This window comes from Rhinoderma darwinii, chromosome 7, assembly GCF_050947455.1.
Source record: "Rhinoderma darwinii isolate aRhiDar2 chromosome 7, aRhiDar2.hap1, whole genome shotgun sequence".
In the NCBI taxonomy this organism is placed as follows: domain Eukaryota; kingdom Metazoa; phylum Chordata; class Amphibia; order Anura; family Rhinodermatidae; genus Rhinoderma; species Rhinoderma darwinii.
Genome location: NC_134693.1, coordinates 119,400,229 through 119,421,241, shown reverse-complemented (window position 1 = coordinate 119,421,241; position 21,013 = coordinate 119,400,229). Strand labels below are relative to the sequence as shown.

At 39.2% G+C, this 21,013-nt stretch overlaps 1 protein-coding gene across 2 annotated transcripts in view; it reads right to left on the bottom strand.

Annotated features, from left to right (window-relative positions):
- CACNA2D3 (calcium voltage-gated channel auxiliary subunit alpha2delta 3) overlaps positions 1–21,013 on the bottom strand; it is a 753,617-nt gene that overhangs the window by 410,053 nt on the left and 322,551 nt on the right. For both annotated transcript variants that reach the window (XM_075833901.1, XM_075833902.1), the window contains exons 6-8: positions 5,810–5,941; positions 4,041–4,101; positions 3,746–3,896 (exon numbers count right to left, since the gene is read on the bottom strand). In XM_075833901.1, coding sequence (XP_075690016.1) covers positions 3,746–3,896; positions 4,041–4,101; positions 5,810–5,941 — 344 coding nt within the window. The remainder of the gene's footprint in view (positions 1–3,745; positions 3,897–4,040; positions 4,102–5,809; positions 5,942–21,013) is intronic.

The window sequence follows — 21,013 nt, the reverse complement described above, 5'->3', positions numbered from 1 at the left end:
GTGCTGTAGGCACAAAACAAAAAAATATAAAAAATAATAATAATAATTAAGACTTTTTGCAAAGTTCCTCCAAGGGCTTAGTGTATGCCTGACTTCTGGAAATTAACATAATTACATCTACTTACATCCTTCAACTAGTTCTCTCTCCCTTGGATTACTAGAATTCCAAGAAACCCTCAACAAATTCAAGAGTCTTAATTAAATGGCGGCCTTGACCAGCTGTAGCGGGACTCTAAAGTTTATTTTAGGATTCTAAGCAAAAATATTCCATTTCTCTTTAGCCTTTTTCCATTGAATGCATGACCTCCATTGTCCAAACTCTATACAGATGGTGGAGTTACCACTCAGCGTCCTATAATAACACTCAGTGCTGCAATTTACTGCATGATTTGGTGTTTAAGTTCAAAGGGAATAGAAAATATGTCTCTTTCATGTTCTGTCGCTGTTTGTCATGCGCTGTTGACCTGACCTTATGCATTACAAGAGCGGCCCATTAATCATCAAGCTTTATTCCTGCACCTTGTGTGATGAAGAACCAAAAAACCTTAGAATGCCAAGAGACCAACATTTAAAACAACATTTCTCTCTGTGGCTTTTCTTTAAGACCCGACATTATATAAATTCAGATTTTTCCATCCTACTTGGAGGTATATTGCTCTTTAAGTGGATACAATTTCCTTAAACATCCTGCAGCTTGGATCTGGTACCTGAATATGGCAGATTCTATTATTTGTAATCCCCTCTGATATGAGGTATATTTACTGAGGAGTCCATTTCTAAAGTTTTATAATACAAGTTCAATCAATACTAGAATCCCTCAAGTGATACTATATACGAAGTAGTGGATCTGCAGTCTTGTGTGCAGACCAAGGTGATGGATAGATATAAAGATTAGTTCGCCAGCTTCATGCATCAGGTCATAGTTTAGAGGTTGTATTACACCTGGACACTGGGGCCTTTAAGGTACAAAAGCCCCTTTGCCACAAAAGAGCACTGCAGTAGTATAAAGCGAATGGAAAGTTTGGGGGGAAGGGGGACTGGTCAGTGGAGCAAATAGGCAGATAAGGGCCCTGTGCAAGACTAGTATATGGACCCTATACTCTACAACTAGCCAGCATAGAGTACCGAATGTACTTCATGTCTATCTTGAAAATCCAACCCAAATATCCAATCTACAGGATGGGTGAGAAATGTATGATCACTACGGGTCTGGCCGCTGGGACCCCAGAGATCACTAGAACGAGGGTCTCATGTCGCCATTTTGAATGAAGTGGTGGTCACGCATGTGCACTACCGCTCCATTTATTCTCTAAGGGACTGATGAAGATGTACAGATGTCGCCATCTTTATCTTGTCTTTTAACGCATTAAATACACAGTGACAAGAAACTTTAACTTGGCTACATCCTTATCTGTCTATCACCGTCAGTCCCATATAGGGACTAAATAGGTGATTAATATTTTTTGGAACTCTTACCTATTGGACCCCTGTGCAGGAGTACAAATTGCACATATGGTATGTCTGCCTCTGGGGCTGCTGGTGCAGATTTAATACTGGGGGTCAGGAGCTTGGAGCTACTCCTATTATATAAGATAGATATACACTAGTAGACATGATCCCTTAAATGGTACTTTTCTGTCAATTTTCTAATCACCCTGTTATTTCTTAGCTGTATCTTTCTCTAGGAATGCCGGGTTACAACAAATATGGCTGCCAATGCCCTTTATGGTTACCCTCCAACATTTCAATATAAAGGTCCACCCCCCACTCCCAACATGCCCATGAATACTATAGATTTCCAAATTTCCTTTTTTGAGTGCCCAAAGAGCCCCATAGGAGAGCGAGCTACAGTGTTCCTATAACAGTGACAGCCAGAATTCCCCCTTATAATAAAACTAGTCACAGTGCCCCCAAAACTATGACAGCCGGAATGCCCCCTTATAGTAAAGATCAGTAATCTAGAAAGAGCAAAATATGCAGAATGCCACTTCGGACAATACGTTTGTACAAAGTGTATGCATAGGTAAATACAATAGTGGTTGTGCATCCTGAGGGGTGCAGCCAATCTACAAATGTTGCTGATAGATCCAGGTGACCAGGCAAATTGGCATTATTCTGAACACCCTTATAATAAAGACTCCAGTGCCACCATTGTGCAAGTCACAGTGGCCTATAAGTGCCAGCCAACAGTACCAGCCAAAGAGTTCTTATAGTCTATTTTTCCTCATTGTCGCTTATACCATGCCCATAAATACTAAAGGAGAGATTTTAATTTATATACAGTCCAGTCAAAAAGGTATGACAAAGTATTTGCGTTCTCTCACTGTACATTTTACATTAGTTTCTACATTGTAGCAGCTTGTGGTTGTTATCTCCATAATAAAAAATTCTACACTGGGAAATGTGTGAGCCGCATGTTCATTCCCTGCCCCTGCACAGCTGTCAATTGTCAGATTTATATAGTCATGTGACAGCTAAGCTCCGCCCCAGAGTAGGAAAGAGTTAAAAAATGAGGACCTAACTAAAATATGAAAAATGAGGGATTTATACATTTCTATTCCGTGAGGGTTTTATGTATTTTTTCTTAAAATTAAAACGTGAACAGTTGTTATGGACAGCATTGTTTCTGTAGTGACATGTCTGAATCTGATAATAATTATAATTAGACGTTACATTTGGCCTTAATTAGTCAGATAACTAATTGCTAGAACCCAAACAATATATTTTGTGTGAATTCTAATTATTAGCTTTGTTAAAAGAATGAAATAAAATTTAGGAGATGCAATATTCTCATTGTAATTATGGCTCTCAATATTAATGCTCCATGTAATTACACACAGGCTAATTAAAGATTAATAAGGGAGATATTTGACCTGACTATGAATTTCCAGTATCTGCAGCTAACAGTCTGCAGAAGGGGGATATTAACAAAATATACACTGCAGAAAGCTTTATAGGATACAAGTTGTGCTGATCCTGCACGGCAGAACATAGCATCCCTACTTTCTACCTTCAGCCATGACTGACGAGGTGGCCTGGAAACAGATCAGTGCGTCTTGTTACGCTGTTTCTAAAACTCCCCTAGAAGTGAAGTAAACTCCCCTAGAACGCTGTTTACGGAACTTGGGAGCTAGCGACACAGCGTAGCACACTGTGGTACACTGTTTCTGGAACTTCCATGGGAGTTCAGGAAACCACTTATCAAAAAACGACTGTTTCCTGTTTTTTTTTTTCCAAAAAGAGCACCCCGCCTGTCCACCGGTTGCATGTGATATTGCATTTCAGCCCCATTCACTTCAATGAAGCTAAGCTGCAGTATGTGCCACACACAAGACAGGTGTGGCGCTGTTTTTGGAAGACAGCAGGCATGTTCTTGTAATCCTGTACAACCCCTTTAAAACTAGAAAATATAAGTTACTTATGTTTAGAAAAAAAAAAAACACACTTGTCTTCCATAAGTGGCTCCAAATACCACCCAAGAGCCTAATTATTACAAGAAATGTACTGAAAAAGCTCCGCGCATTGTTCCTCCTGTAGTTTACCAAGGGGCTTGTCAATGGTGCTTGGAAGGAGGTATACAAGAGTTCAAGTCATCTCGTAAATTAATAACAACTGAATGCTGAAATGAGTGCAGTTAAAGTGCCAACATTGTTCAAGGGCCGCCAGCAGGAGTCCAGGTGCAATCAGTTGAGAGGAAAGGGAAAAAAGGTTTTAAAAAGAAGTCATAGAAACAAAGAGAACCTACGGCAATTACGTTGAAGAAGTCATCATCTCCAAGGGTGTCCAAAATAGAGGATACCGTTTGCTTTGCAATTGTCAGACGAAGTCCTTTCATGCTCCCACTTACATCAACCAAAATCACCACGTCTTTCGGGGAGGTAGCTGCCTGGATGTACCTGAATGAAAAAGTTGTTGATGGAGTTGATTTTTTTTAAAACTTTTTTGTCTTATAGTTCAGCCATTGTCAATAGTATTATTTTATTTTTCTATATTTATGATAAAGTACGTACAGTAGAAATAGTCTCTAGAACTTTACCTACCATTTTCGGTTCCTGCAGTCGAAGGCTATCACACCATTCTCATCTGGCTCCCATTTAATACCTAAAAAGATGAAACCAAGAACGTAACCCGCAATAAACAGTGTAACAGTATCTTATTATAATGTGTTTCCTATATACGTATTGATATATAACACAGGATCCAAGTTCTGCATATAAAAAAAAGTAAAGTTTTCCAAAATCACATGAAACTGTCAACAGTAAGATATTTTCTTTTTCTCTACACTTATCTGAATTTCATCCATATCTCTGCCATAGACAAGCGGGTGTCCAAGGGTTATCTCCATAGCTATATGGACATAGAGAGGCTTTACCACCTTTCCTTGCTATACTGATGCACTTACAGATTTACCTGCATTAGACCAGGTGTGCAAAGCAGTGGGGGGAGGAGCCTGCCGCAGCCAGTTGCCTTACATTGTTTTAACACCCGTCACACAGACATACTCTACGTTTGTCTGAATTCGGCCTTAGTCACTAGGACACATACAGAAGAATCTTTTTATATAATTCTCACAGTTTTTCAAAAGGAGACAGGATAGACCGATATTACTGGGGATATTGCTATTTATTTAGGATTATTTTCTACATTTATTGTTCCTTCAAATCTTCAATGTACTAAGTAAAGTGAAAATTATTTTAGACATGCCAGACACAGCTACCCAGGGTGACATCCGCAAATAGCCAGGCCGGCTTCAATCTGAAAAGGAGTTGTCGAGATGAGACAAGCCCCTTAAGTACACCTAGCAAATGGTCCACTAGCTGCAGATTGGGGTTATAACTTGCTGATTTGCTGACTACTCATGCTGCACTGGTTCTTCATTTGAAAAACTGATAGAGTTGTGCAGAATACAATTTGGGGGATCAGGTAAGGGCATTGCTATAGGGGGGTGCAGAGCCAGCAGTTGCAACAAGGTCCTGATGCCTGAAAAGACCCTCTGACAGGTTAGAAGAGACCAGTAGCACATGGTAAGTCCTGTTACAAATTCGGTTAGGTTTCATTCACATCTGCGTCAGATCTTCGTTCATGGGTTACGCCGGAGCTTTCCGTTGGGGGAACCCATATAGGGAACCCTGACTGAAACAAACGTAAACCATAGGACCACCATCATTGATTTTAATGGTGATGGATCCGGTGCTAATGGTTTCTGTTTGTCTCAGTTGTGCAAGGGTTCCGTCGTTTTGACAAAATGAATACCGTAGTCTACTACTCTATTCATTCCGTCAAAACGACGAAACCCTTACACAATGGAGACAAACGGAAACCATTTGCACCGGATCCGTCACCTATGGTTTCCGTTTGTTTCAGTCAGGGTTGCGTTCTAACAGGAAGCTCAGATGGAACGGGACCCTGGCACAGATGTGAACAAAGCCTTACAGATTTTCTATTTGGGCCTAAGGCCTTCAAATTGCGCCTCTGGGATCAGGACTGGCATAATTTCTAGCAAACCTTTCTAGTTACAAGTTTGCTTTAATAGGTAATTGTCATATTCTACATTGCAGTAATTTCTGTACATATGGCCTTCTACAGTATATCAAAACTATCCCTGAAGAAAAGTAACTTTTGGTCCGGAGCAGCAAATCTGAGTTCATTTGTTTCTAATCTGTGTCGGCAAAATGAAACATAGACTCATGGACTCTATGAACCTCGGAGTCACATTTCCACTAAGACCAAAGTGTTTCTCAGACAAAGCAGTCAACTGCTTAAACAGTCCTCAAAGTGATCCTTATTTATTAAATGACAAGTTCCTTACCAGGGTATTGCCGAAAAAATCCTTTTGCACTTCCAAAATATTGCCATATAAGGGAGGGGTCACGGTCAAAGTTATCAACAAACACTTTATTTAATGACTCGGACCAATAGATTCCATTTACAATTTCAGGATCTGAAGAGAAAGAAAACATCAATCATGATTTGACTTGATTAAAAACCAACAACCCAAAAAATAATAAACCCAAAAGATGGCCATAGACAACAAATATTTTTGGGCAGCTCCAAGGAGACTTGATGGTATATAATGGCAGCCTAATACCTTAAAAATATTCTACCCTTTTGTGTCTACAACTCCTATGCAGACCTATGTTTCTCCATAACTACACGCTACAAACGATGTAATCTGATCCTGCAATCACAATCCCTTCCATCTGTCCCCTACTTCTTGCCACCCTATTGGATGTGTGTTAGAAAGAAGTGGGATATAGATGGACGGCAGTATGACTACAGGATCAGATTACATAGGGTTTGTTTGTAGTCTGTAACCATGGAGACACATAAATCTGCTTAGAAGCTGTATACACAAAACAGTGGAATACTTTTAATCCAGACTGTTGAAAAGTTGCTTCATTCTTTTAAATTTAGGTGCATTGGAACTATAATAAAATACATTTGCAAAGGTTTCCATCGCCAACTATTCTTTCATTTTTAACCTGCTCATTCTTTCACTTTTGACAATTCTTGTTCTGGTTGTGATGTAATATTTTGATTGCTGTGTTTTATAAGTTCCCCTAAAAAATATTTTTAAAACAGTTGCTTGTGGATCCTTTTCTAGAAATGAAAGAGATTCCTACTGCCATGTCACCCTAGGAATAACCTCTATACTTAAAACCATAGAAATTCTTTAATTTATCATAATCCTAAATAGAGTTGAGAGAAACTCTGAATTTGTCAGAATTTGGTAAAAAAAAAATGTGCGTGCTTATTTTGCCTTGGTGGTTAAAGTGCACCAGTACTTTAATAAAACCTTTGACATGTCATAGTGACATATCAGAAGTTTTGATCAGTGGGGGTCCGAGCACTGAGACCCCCTCCATTCGCTAATACAAAGCTGCAGAAGCGCAACGGTGAGCGCTGAGCCACTTCATTTGTGATCGGCTCTGCTCGGCTTTCCTCGGAAATTCTATGCTATAAATCCGTACACCGCTCACTCGGCTTTCCATAGAAAGCCGAAGAGAGCCGATTAAAAAAAAAGAGGTTCAACGCTCATCTGAGCGCTTCTGCCGTTTTGTTTTAGTGATCGGAGGGGGTCCCCACTGATCAATACTTCTGACGTGTTACTATGACATGTCAAAAGTTTTATGAAAGCACAGGTGCACTTTAAGGGAGTTTCCTGCCTCTGTACTGTTATGTTATGTCAATTACATGTGGTTCTCCGCAGAAAGAAAAAAACGCCTGGCGATTGGGATCTTTTGGGCAGAGACGTGGGGCCTCCTTTTTGGAATCATTGTGATTTTTGTCTTGCTTAATGGGAGAATGCAATAAGAGGAACCTATGAGCACAGCTAGGGAACACAGAGAAGACAAACACATGGACCATAAAATGGAGTACCATATTTCCCACACAAGAATTAAAAAAATAATTCCTATGAGAACCTGAACACCGACTATTGGAGTACAAACGCTTAGACGTAGTACACCAGAGAATGGGGCGATTGATTACTGACCCTGGCACTAGTAGCACTCACCTATCTAGCTGTGTAAGGTCTGTCTATACAGCACACCCGCCATACTGAAAATGGCACCAGAACTGTGCTGCGGTGACTTACATTATATAGCGCTCATGTGCCCTAAAAGGAGGTTTCTGATTGGCTAACAGTTCAGACATACCTACACAAACTGATATATTACAGAATTGAATTATATAATGTGCATTTTCATAATATAATATGCAGCACTGGCTCATAAAAACAATCATTAGCCCATCTTTATAGTATTATTTAAAACAGAAATTGAAGTAAAAATTTACATGGCGTGTAAAAAGTCAATAGTGGGTGAAATTTGTGCTGATATGATTTGCATGATTTACAGTGTACTGGCATTTCAGCCACTAGAGGGCGCCAACGCTTAGCTTTGTGTGAGCAATAGCAAACAAAGAAGTAATATCATGTATACGGCTTGTAAATGTTGGTTACAATAAACTTCACTTTTCTCATATATTTTCTAATAATTTTTATCTTATACATAGTCTTGTTAATAAACATGGATTCATCTCCAGTAAAAATAATTAAAGTGGATCATGTTATCATATTATGCTGCTCTATTTAAAGGGTAACTAAACGTTCAACAAACTTCTGACATGTCATAGTGACATGTCAGAATTTTTGATTGGTGGGGGTCCGAGCACTGAGACCCCCACCAATCACTAAAACGAAGGAGAAGAATCCCTTTTGTGAGCGCTCAGCTGCTTAGTTTTTGTTCGGCTTTTTCTGGAAAGCCGATGTAGCGTTTACGGGCCCATAGACTTTACATTGAGTCTGTATACCGCTACATTGACATCCAGAAAAAGCCCTACAGAAACGAAGCAGCTTAGCGCTCACACGAGCGCTTCTGCCGCTTCGTTTTAGAAATTGGTGCTCGGACCCCCCACCAATCAAAACTTCTGACATGTCACTACCACCACCGCCCTCTTCACCAGTGATTGACAAACTAAGAGTCTGCTGTATTTTTTATTAGTTTCTATTAGCCAAACAGCGCATGGTATGGAAGTACTGTATGTAAACAGATCTGCTTCAAGCAAAGGATGAGGTGTACGTGTGAGCTAGTATATGTGTGTATGTAGTCCCTACTCCCAGTACACATCTAAAAGTTTTGCAGAAGTTGAACAAGCAGCCACCAATGCTCCATACAAAAATTTCCATGCCGCCCATGGAGTGATGCTCGGAGGAAACCATAACCCTATTATTAAAGGGGTTATCCGGGATGTGAATTTTTTTTATTAGTAATACTGCCCCTATGTACAAGAATATAACTACTATAATACTGCCCCTATGTACAAGAGTATAACTACTATAATACTGCTCCTATATACAAGAATATAACCACCATAATAATGCCTCTATGCACAAGAATATAACTACTATAATACTGCCCCCTATGCACAAGAATAGAACTACTATAATACTGCCCCTATATACAAGAATATAACTACTGCCCCATATAGACAGAATATAACTGCTATAATGCTGCCCCCTATATACAAGAATATAACTACTATCATACTGCCCCTATGTACAAGAATATAGCGACTATAATACTGCCCTATATACAAGAATATAACTTCTATAATACTGCCCCTATATACAAGAATATAACTACTATTATACTGCCCCTATATACAAGAATATAACTACTATCATACTGCCCCTATGTACAAGAATATAGCTACTATAATACTGCCCCAATATACAAGAATATAACTACTATAATACTGCCTCCTATATACAAGAATATAACTACTATAATACTGCCCCCATGTACAAGAATATAACTACTATAATACTGCCCACTAATATACAAGAATATAATGTACTATAATACTGCCCTATATACAAGAGTTGTAACTACTATAATACTATTCAATAATACAAGAATAAAGCCTTAACTTTATAATCTAAAAAAATATACAAGAACAATAGCAACCAATTGAGCAACTACTGCATTTCTATATAGCAAGCAATATAATACTGATTCATAGCCATTTCAAGCTTGAATTCCCTAAATATATGAAACACCAGATAAGTCCTTCTTTCATTGAAATCTGCGGATATGATTTTTAAGGGCATGACCACACGTGGCGGATTTCCTCCGCAACTGTCCGCATCAATGCCGCACCTAATCCGGGTTGCGGATTACGGCTGCGGATCTGCCCAAAATGTGCAGAAAATTGATGCGGACTAGCTGCTGCGGACTGCGGTAAAAGTGCTTCCCTTCTCTCTATCAGTGCAGGATAGAGAGAAGGGACAGCACTTTCCCTAGTGAAAGTAAACGAATTTCATACTTACCGGCCGTTGTCTTGGTGACGCGTCCCTCTTTCGGCATCCAGCCCGACCTCCCTGGATGACACGGCAGTCCATGTGACCGCTGCAGCCTGTGATTGGCTGCAGCCGTCACTTAGACAGAAACGTCATCCTGGGAGGCCGGACTGGAGACAGAAGCAGGGAGTTCTCGGTAAGTATGAACTTATATTTTTTTACAGGTTGATGTATATTGGGATCGGTAGTCACTGTCCCGGGTGCAGAAACAGTTACTGCCGATCGCTTAACTCTTTCAGCACCCTGGACAGTGACTATTTACAGACGTCTGCTAGCAACGCTCCCGTCATTACGGGAGCCCCATTGACTTCCTCAGTCTGGCTGTAGACCTAGAAATACATAGGTCCAGCCAGAATGAAGAAATGTCAAGTTAAAAAAGCAAGACGGATCCGCAGCACACATAACATGTGCATGACAGCTGCGGACTTCATTGCGGAAATTAGAATCTCCATTGAAGTCAATGGAGAAATTCCGCCATGAGTCCGCAACCAGTCCGCCACTGCTCCGCAACAGACAGAGCATGCTGCGGACACCAAATTCCGCATCGTCTAAACGAACACTGCTAAATTAAAGTGGAAGTCAATGGAGAAACGGCTCCGCTGCGGATTAACGCTGCGGAGTGTCCGCAGCGGAATTTAAGTGAAATTCCGCCACGTGTGAACCCAGCCTTATAGAAAAAAAGAAAAATTGTTTTTGTGAATTTTAGTTTCTTCTTTAGGTTGTTAATATTAGAACTTATGCTCTTGCGCAGATAGCTAACATTTTTGCTGTATCCAAGACCCATCAGGAATGTTTGACATTTCTTTATAAAGTATTGGAACGAGCGCAGGGAGATAAATGGACTCCACTTGTGTGAGGTGACTCAAGATCCACTGGAGACAATTTATTCTTAATTATTGGCTACGTTTCTGTTTATTTTGCCACAAGATGGGAAATCTGTTACAAGGCCTCTGGGATTTTTCCATGATCCGGCCAAGTTTTAGTTAACATATTATGACCATTACTTCAATCGGATTAGTTCCAATTAATCAAGCTAATATTATAAAAAGAAAACGAAATCTAACAAGCATTATTTTCATACATGAGTGTAGACATAATATATATTATTCATTATTATAGAAAGAAATGTGTGATGGAGAATTTCCCAGTAGATCTATCACAAATATGAAAAGGACATGGCCCATCTAATGACTACAAGATTTACCAGATTAATATGAAAAAAATCTATAACCTGCAGCAATACTTGTCCCCCATACAGTAGATTCAGTTATCTTCTGAATGTGATATGAGCGGCAACGTCTTGAAGGCCACTAGAGAGGGAAAATGGCTGGCACGTGCTGGAAATGACACCCACATTTGTGGACAATATAATCGAAAATTCTATAACTGTATATGATCCTGTTACTGGTGTAATATGGAGTGCAATGTCCAAAGGGGTCACTAGAGAGGGTGAATGGTTGGCTCGTGATGGAAATTACACCCACATTTGTGGACAATATAATCTGTAATTCTACAACTATATTCTATAACTGCGTATAATTCTGTTACTGGTATAATATGGCAATGGCTCTGAGGAAGTCACAGATGTGATGAAACGCGTTAGCCAATTACCGTCTAACACGTGTGTTTGACGTCACACACGATGTACCTTGCTGGATCCTAACCTTTGGCTGTAATGAGCTCAGCCGTGCCTGTACTACATCTGAATACGAGGGAGCACGAAGGGAGAGAGATCTGGACAAACCTGTTAAAAGCCACGAGGATAATCATGGAAGAGAGAGACTCTCCTGGACCTTTTATATAACTGGATTCCGTCCTGTTAGAAGTGTTGGAACTTGGACTATACTCACAATACAAAGGTACCAGTGGAAGAACTTTGAGCCAAGGGTTTGAAATAACCCTCTCTAAGCATATTTTGGGAGTGTCTTCAAGGTATCTCCCGCAAATAGAAAAAGTGATCTAGTAAGAACTGAACCTCATGAAGAGAAAGAATATGCTTTTCTTCCCCATTGGCTTTTGACACATAAACCTGGTCTAATCCAGGCACATATGGTTGTCATGTGAATAAATGTCTCCCCGGAATAAATAACGGCTCATGATACATTGCCTAAGTATAGGTTTTGAATGCATGCATTTATTTTTCGGCAATTTTACTCAAAGGTTTTTTCTGGATCCTTCTCCAGCTGGATCTCGTCCTAAATAGATATGTTGAAATCTGGACTATACCTGTAATTTGAAGGTATTAGTGAAAAAACCTTTAGCAGATAGCTAGACAAAAAATCTTTCTCCCCAAATGGATTTTGTGAGTGTCTGCTTTGTCTTTCTTTCAAAAAATGCATAAAGTGAACGGCATGCAATTGAATTTTAGGAGGAAATAATCTGTTTCATTCCTATGGGATATTCCTTTCCCAGTAATCGCATATTGTTATTGTAATATCTTGTTGTTTGGATGCATGTATTCAATTGTCGGCATATTAAAATAGTACTCGCATTAATGTTAGTAACACTAGTTCATGCATAATGAATTTTCATAAATATGACAATTGTGCATGCATAATGAAATTCATATCAATACTTTTCAAAAAAAAAATCTGAATAATAAATAATTTTGTATTTTGCTTAAACAGCCTTATCTTGTATTTAATTTCTACCCAAAGTGTGCTGGTTGGTCCATCAGTTTTTCGTTTTCTTTTTTGCTATAATATGGAGTGCAATTACTAAAAAGGTCACTAGGGGGGATGAATGGATGGATCGTGCAGGAAATGACACCCACATTCATGGACAATATAATCTGTAATTGTATATCTGTATCTTATAACTGTGTATAATCCTGTTAATGGTGTGAAATGGAGTGCAATTGTTCTAAAGGTTACTTAGGATTCTACCCAATCCAATGATCGGGCTGATAATTGAGATTTGGTGGAAAGCATGACAGTTGTAAAATCTCAGTGTGATTGAGTGAACATCAGCTTATCATGGATATCTCCACGACAGTCTACGATCAGGTTTGTTGGTATCTATTACTATTGTCTATCAACTATAGGCCCTTTTACATGGGCCAATGATCAAATGAAGGAGCATTTATATGAAAGCTTGCTGCCTCGTGTAAGCACCCAAAGATCACGCAAGATGTGCTGCTAACATAATGTAACTGCATGGGGACAAACGATCATAGTATCGATCATTCGTCCCCATACCCTTCCGATGATTGCTCCTTGTAAATGGAGCTAACGAGCGTCGATCGATGTGCTGTATCGTCGATGGTCACTCATTTCGCGGCCAGTATCAGGCCTTCTAAAAGGACCTTAAAAAATATGCACGCATTGTTTCATTGTTTGTGGATGGAAAAAAATCTTTAACATTTTTATTGAAAATAATAGAGGTTTTATAGACCTCTGTATCCATATGGTGCACGACATTATATTACAAAGATCTTCTCCACTGGAAGCAATGTTTCTTTATGGGGATACCTCTGAAATATGGCATTAGATACGGGACAATTTTTATCTCTGCAGATTTATAAGATATTGGAGGCTTATGGAAGTACTGGATGGGCCAATAGGCTTCCGTGAGGGGCCGTATAAAGGTCACGTGGATGAAGCATTATGAAACTTTTTTTGCTTCCTCTTAGAAAAGTGGGTGCTGTCCACCTCCTGGTACTGTATATACATTTTTTGCCTGCATTTGTTTTACTTATTGAAAAGTTTTATAACCCGAAAACTAGCAGGTGTTGATGGCCCCTATTTTGTCCAATCCTTTCCATGAGAGCAAAATAACTTTGTCACTGAACCGGCGAGGACACAGAGAAACTGAAAATTAAAAGGTAAATCAAGCGTGACGTATTCTAAGTTAGCAGTTGGGTATTGTAAAAGCTGGTATTGTTAACAAAGGCAACGTTTCAGGGTGTTACATTTCATTTAGCTGCCAGGTCTTACAGGGGGTCAAGTCATTTCTTTCCACAGTTCATAGTCACAAATGTAAAACTTGTACTGAGAACTGGAACACTCTGTATTCCGGAGACTCCTCATCATCCCTTTCTATGGATGAACCCACAAACACCTGCATGTTTTTTATGTGTTTTTACAATAGTGCAAAAGGGACCAATCTACTTGTTCCAATACATTAAGCTAGATACTGCATATCAATTAAATTCCTGCAGAGTTTATACGCCAAGGACGGTTCAGATTTTTTCAGAATCTTCTTATAAAACCTAAAACCATATCATGTACATATTATTGGTTTAGTAAATTCCTACCTCCGATCCAGCATTGCTACATTCTCTGCAAAATAAAATAAAAAAACAGACCCAGGATACAGTTCTGGATACAAATAAGATGTACCATCACTTGGGGCCTGTTCACATCAGCATCAGGCTTCCGTTTATGGGTTCCGTTCGATCTTTCCGTCGGAGGAACCGATGAACGGAAAGCCAAATGGAAACCATAGCTTCCATTTGCATTACCATTATTTTAAATGGTATTGTTTCCGTTGCAGTTGGTTTCCGTTGGTTTCTGTTCCGTAAGGTTTCTGGTTTTTTTCACGGAAACAATAGCGTAGTCCCATGAACGGAAGCCCGACGCTGATGTCAACACACCCTGTAACTCTCTACACACCTTGATCTTTTTTTTTCCCATGTTTGGACCCTGTAAATTGCAGGTAATTGGTCGTTAGTGAACAATTTTTCTCTGGGTTTGGACCATAAAGTCATCTACATCAGATGCTAAATTGTAGTTTCTCTTTCCTTCAGGCGCAGAATGGAGCTGCACAGTTTCAGGCTGTAGGACTCCTCAACCACTTTAGGCCGAGAGCTTATGAGACGCAGGCACAGGCCGGCACGAAGCAGTGACATCAATGAAGTTAATTCATCAGAAACCTTCTTAGTTACAGAAATTGTCGTGGCTCTTATGACATGTCATCGAAAATGATTATTGATTCTGTAAACTTATACTATTTTTTGTCAAATGAATCTTTATTCAAATTATATATTTTTTTAAAAGCTGGAAAAATCATAATAGAACACATTTACTAAGACTGCCATTTTTTGACCAAACAGGCAGAAATTGAAATCTATGCCTAAACAGGCATTGATTTGCACCAGAAATCTGCACCTTTTTGCTTTATTTACTTTATTTTCCACAAACTATCTCCTTGGGGACCACACACAGTTTTCTTGTCACTTTTTACATTTGACAATTTATGAGAAAATTTACAAATTTCAATGCAAATTTGTCCCACATTACACTGCCTTAAACTATTTAGGTAATGTGTGACAATATTTCTTAATTTTGAAATGATTGAATCACTGCCAAATCCAGTGGCGTTGCTAGCATCGGGCATCCAGGGCATAAGCCCTAAATTTTTGGCAGATTTTTGTGCCTTAGATCACGGGGTGAGGATTAAATACAATTGTATCTGTGTCTGAGTCTATGAAACACTGTCGCAAACCATCTTGATGCATTAACGTCATTGACGTCACTGCTATGCGGCAGCCTTTGCAGAAGTTCCTTCTCAGTTTCTCATAGGCTCTAGGCCTAAAGTGAATGAGGAGGCCTGCAGCCTGAGACTGTGTAGCTTCATTCATCATAGGAAGGGGGCCTGGTGAGTATTCATTTTATTATTTGTTGAGGGGCACTAAGGTGCACTATTTCTGAGTGGGGGCCACTAAGGGGACACCATTACTGAGCAGGGAGAATTAATGGGCACCACTAGTGAGTAGGGGCCACTAAGGGAGGCACCATTACTTAGTCAGGGGCATTAAGGGGCACTATTACTGAATAGAGGCCACCATTATTGAGTGGGGGCACTAAGAAACACCAATTTGTGAGGAAGGCACTAAGTTGGCACCAATAGTGTGTGGGGGCACTATGACTGTGGGGGGAAAATAAAGTGGCATGAGTACTATGCGGAGGCAAAATTAATGTGTGTGAGACGCTAAGAGCGCACTATTACTGTGTGAAACTCTACAGAGACAGATCATGGCCTAGAGAAGTCATCATGGCGGTCTGGGCCGAATGGAGAAAAAAAAAGGAAAAGTGAACGACTGCCTTCAAAGAAGATGTCGACTGTGAGTCACTGGATTTAACTGTACTATATTCATATGGTCTGTACTTCTAGGGTCGCAGCATGATTATACTGGTACGTGGTCAATGTACAGATGAAGCCATCTTAATCTAGACTTGTATGCATTAAATACACAGTGGCAAGAATCTTTAAATTTACTTTTTCAATGGCGTTTTAATGGCTTTTGTTATGTGATAGCACGCTGCAGCAAGTTATCAGAGTCAAGAAAAAGATGGCTATATCTGTATGGTGATATTATTGGTAATATTGATCTTTGTGGTGGTAATACAGTATGTGATCATGATGAAGCAATGTTATTAAATCCTTGAAAGTGGTTTTATTTGGCAACTGTATGACTATCATTCAGTCACTATGTAGAATAATATTTGGTCATGATATAATGGTATTATTATTCACCAACCGTATGGTGGTATTATTCATCAACAGTATAATTTAATTAACATGGAGTAAGCTATATGTGGTAAAGGTTTGGGGGTATTATTTTGCCGTTGCATAGTGGTATAATTTGGTAAATGCATGACTGTATTATTCAGATATACACTATTACAGTATATATATATATTTTTATTTTGTTTTGTTTTTTTTTTGTTTGTTACTGGGCAAATTAATTGGGGACATGGCTGATATATCTATGAATACAGGTTCCAGGCCCCACAGCTCTAATTTTGATTATAAAGTAATTTCCAGGGACAGTGTACTGATGAGGAGGTGTATCTAAGCCTATCATGTGTTCTAATAGTTGTTTTAAAGCTATGCTTCAAAATATATTGTATATTGGGCCCCAAAACCCATGTCCTGGGACTCATCCTCCTGATCTTCTCAGACCTCAACAACGCACCTGGCCAAATCTTTTCAAAGCTATGGCCATCTTTATTCATATTGACTTTCAATTCTCTAAGGCTATTCCCAATATTTTGGGTACTGTCTATGGAAAATCTAAGTAGGCACAACAGCAATGTAACTCCCTGTTATAGTAATTGGCTTCATCATTTAAAATTTTAATACCAATTAATAACGTATTGGCCATTGATATTTAAGTCCCCTAGGCATGGGGTGAGGGACTGAAGCATAACATTATTATAATATTATTATGTATATATATATATATATATATATATATATATATATATATATATATATATACATACAGGGTGGGCCATTTATATGGATACACCTAAATAAAATGGGATTGGCTGGTGATATTAACTTCCTGTTTGTGGCACATTAGTATATGGGAGGGGGGAACTTTTCAAGCTGGGTGTTGACCATGGCGGCCATTTTGAAGTCGGCCATTTTGTATCCAACTTTAGTTTTTTCAATGGGAAGAGGGTCATGTGACACATCAAACTTATCGAGAATTTCACAAGAAAAACAATGGTGTGCTTGGTTTTAACGTTACTTTATTCTTTCATGAGTTATTTACAAGTTTCTGACCACTTATAAAATGTGCTGAAAGTGCTGCCCATTGTGTTGGATTGTCAATGCAACCCTCTTCTCCCACTCTTCACACACTGATAGCAACACCGCAGAAGAAATGCTAGCACAGGCTTCCAGTATCAGTAGTTTCAGTTGCTGCACATCTCGTATCTTCACAGCATAGACAATTGCCTTCAGATGACCCCAAAGATAAAAGTCTAAGGGGGTCAGATCGGGAGGCATTTCTTCTGCGGTGTTTCCCAACACATGTAGGTATACCTCCCTCTATGCATACCTACTGCCAGGATGAATTCAGTAAAATTCTAAAAGAGTACCCTGTCAAAATCAACACTGACAGGGGTATAAAAAATATTTCTCACGAGTGATACGGTTGCTTGTACCAATTTAGTAGCTGTCACTCTCAGCATTGGTTAGGAGATGCATGACTAAAAGATTACAGGGGATATGAAACTCACACATCCAGATCCTGACACGGGGAGGTCCAGAAAAATGACATATAGGCTAAAAAGAGAAAAGCAATTCACAATAAGCTCACATCACATAATGGAAGATATTCATTGAAAAGTGATGAATTTCAGCACTTTTGCAGCAGAAATATTGTCAAGACAAAATGTAAAGAAAAAAGTTAAGAAAATAAAAAAACAAAACAATATACATAGATTTTTTTCATGTTTTTTAATTTAAATAGGACTTGTCAGCCTTCCTGACTTAGCAAATTTCTGTTTTAGCAAATGGTTGTATTCCGTCGGAAATAATTCTGGAGCACCTTTTCTTTAAGCTTTGTGCCATTCCTCTGTTATTTATCTTGGAAATGTATGAACAAACTGACATTTGTAGGGTGTGTCAGAGGGCATGATTTAAGGAAGGGTAACAATCCGTTGTTAATTTATTTATACATTACCAGGAGGAATGACATAAGGACAGCGCAACACAAAGTTTAAGAATTTTTTATTTTATGGCAAAATAGGAAATATTTACTACATTAAATATGTCCAGGGGGCAAACTGGTCCTATTTAAAGAGTATCTGTGCTCTATTTCTATGTTTTTTTTCTACAAATAACTACAGAACAATATAATAAATATATTCTGCACAATGAGAATGTCCTTGTCTACATATAACTCACACTGGGATCCGTCTGAATAAGCAAAATGAATGTTTATGAATGTTCATAAGGAACTTAAAACTTTTGGAATACATATTTTAGCAACAAGCTGACAGCTGATTGGCCTGTACGTGACCTCCTATTCACTTCTGTGCAACTGGCAATGTGATTAGTCAAAACTATCACGGAAGCTGCAGCCTTTATATTCGTTATGACACACCCCTTAGACTCATTTGCTTCTAAGTTTAAGGGGTTATTTCATTACAGACAATGTAGTGGCAATCAGCAGATTTTGCCAGGGGAAGCCATGGCCAGCCAGACATTTCTGTCTGGAAATGTAGTGTTACACGGAGGCCATTCAGATGCAAATGAATGGCGGACCATTTAATACATGATTGGCTCGATTCCGCCACAGAGGGAGAAGCTCTTACAGAGAGGTTTTCCATTCCGGCTCATAATAAATTGACATCTGGGTGTTTCCATTGTTCCATGTGTCAATGGGAAATATCCCTATACACTCTGACACTGTACATTCAGTGCTAACAGTATCAGAGTGTATCGAGACACACCCTATGTAATATCAATAGTAGGCCCTGTTCACATCATGCCTGGGCCTTCTGACAGACGTATACATCGGCAATAGCACCCGACGTATACATCTGACGGGAAGCTGTGACGTATACCATTGTACAGCTGTGTCCTTCTTTACCTTTCCACTTATCTCAACATATCCCGAGATGTGTGGCGCCAGTTGGCCAACTTTGAAAAAAACATGATTTTTCCATACTCTGTCATGAGATGTCTATATACTGTATATGTGTCTATGTGTAGCCACCCAGAGGTTGTGATGTACAATGCTGCCTGTCAAAGGTTTTGCTAGCATGTCGTGATATTGTATTGAATTTGTTTCATGAGAAATTGAGTCCTCAAACAAAATCAAGCATAGGTAAGGGTGGGCACATATGTATAAGCTCACAGTGGCATACATCGCCCATAGGCTCCCATGTTTTAAAAAAAAATGATACCACACAGTATATGATTCTTTGCAGGATGCCTTTGCTTTGCATTCTATTCAGAAAATAAATATATACCAAAGTATAACAGTCCGAAAGAGGTCAATTTACCTGCTTGACCTCCAGCAGGTACATACAGTACTATGGATACGAGTGGCGTGTACGCTGGGATCTTTTCCAGGTGTATACGGCAATTGCATGGCTCAAACGTGATGTGAACTGAGCCTTAACAGAAACCAATGAAATCTTAATTCAAAGAACATGTGTACACACCAGCAACGAAATATATACTGCCGAGAAACAATGTTAGTAACTAGTTTATCAACAATCTCCCCCGCCAGTGAAAACTGTGTCTATCCCACTCTAATTAATTGGCACATTTGTATACAACAAGTCTCCTAGAGGCAATAGGGTGTGGGCTTCAAAAATGCCAGATTGTAAGAATTATTATTATTGTGCCGATCATGAGATACGAGCCTGACATATCTTGCATTCAAGAATTCTTTAACATGGAAATTGGAAGAGCTACTCAGAAAGTCAGACACTGAAGATCTTTGTGAGAACAAAGACATGGCTTTAGGAAAGACTGGGAATAAGATCTGCCATGCACATCTTGAGTGAAACCAGATGGAGAGGCAGAGAATTCTCTAATTCTTTGTCTAAGAGCCAAGAGGTATAAAGCATGAAGCAAAGTCGTATGACATCGTTCTCCACATACTTGGCCTTAGAATTGAGACCCAACTATCAGAAATACTAATATTTGCAATGTGCAATGTACAATGTATAAAAATAGCTCTGGAAAAAAATCTAAAGAATCCATGTACCAATCTATGTTCGTATATTCTTATGGTGACGAACGTTACGTCTAGTTGACCTCTATCAAGTGAATTTCTACATAGTACTCATGACTGCCATACACAGACTTTTGCTATAGCTTATTAGGGACTGGAGGTAAATTGGATATGTTTAGATAATAATGTAATTCTGAACAGACCAATTGGTCAATCCGAGGACAAAAAGCTAGACCAGTTCACCTGCCAATAGACATAAAGGAGTTGTTCTCTTTGGACAATGCTTTTTTGTTGGAAGAATCCCCTGAAGACAAGATGACTACAGAGTGTCCAACAGCTGGAAACCCAACAGCAAATGCTCAATTCCCCACAGCGCCACCGCATGAGTAAGTGAAGAATTACACTGTTCCTTTGCATATTACATAGTTACATAGTTAGTATGATTGCAAAAAGACACATGTCCATCAAGTTCAACCAAGGGATGGGAAAAGGGAAGGGGAACATTTCTACACATAGGAGCTAATATTTTTTTTGTTCTAGGAAATTATCTAAGCCTTTTTTAAATTCATCTACTGTCCCTGTTGTGACAGCTCCTGCAGTGACTATTCCATAGATTCACGGTAAAGAAGGCTTGTCGCCTCTGCAGGTTGAACCTTTTTTTCTCTTGACGGAGGGAGTGCCCCCTTGTTCTTTGAGGGGGTTTTACATGGAACAGGATTTCACCA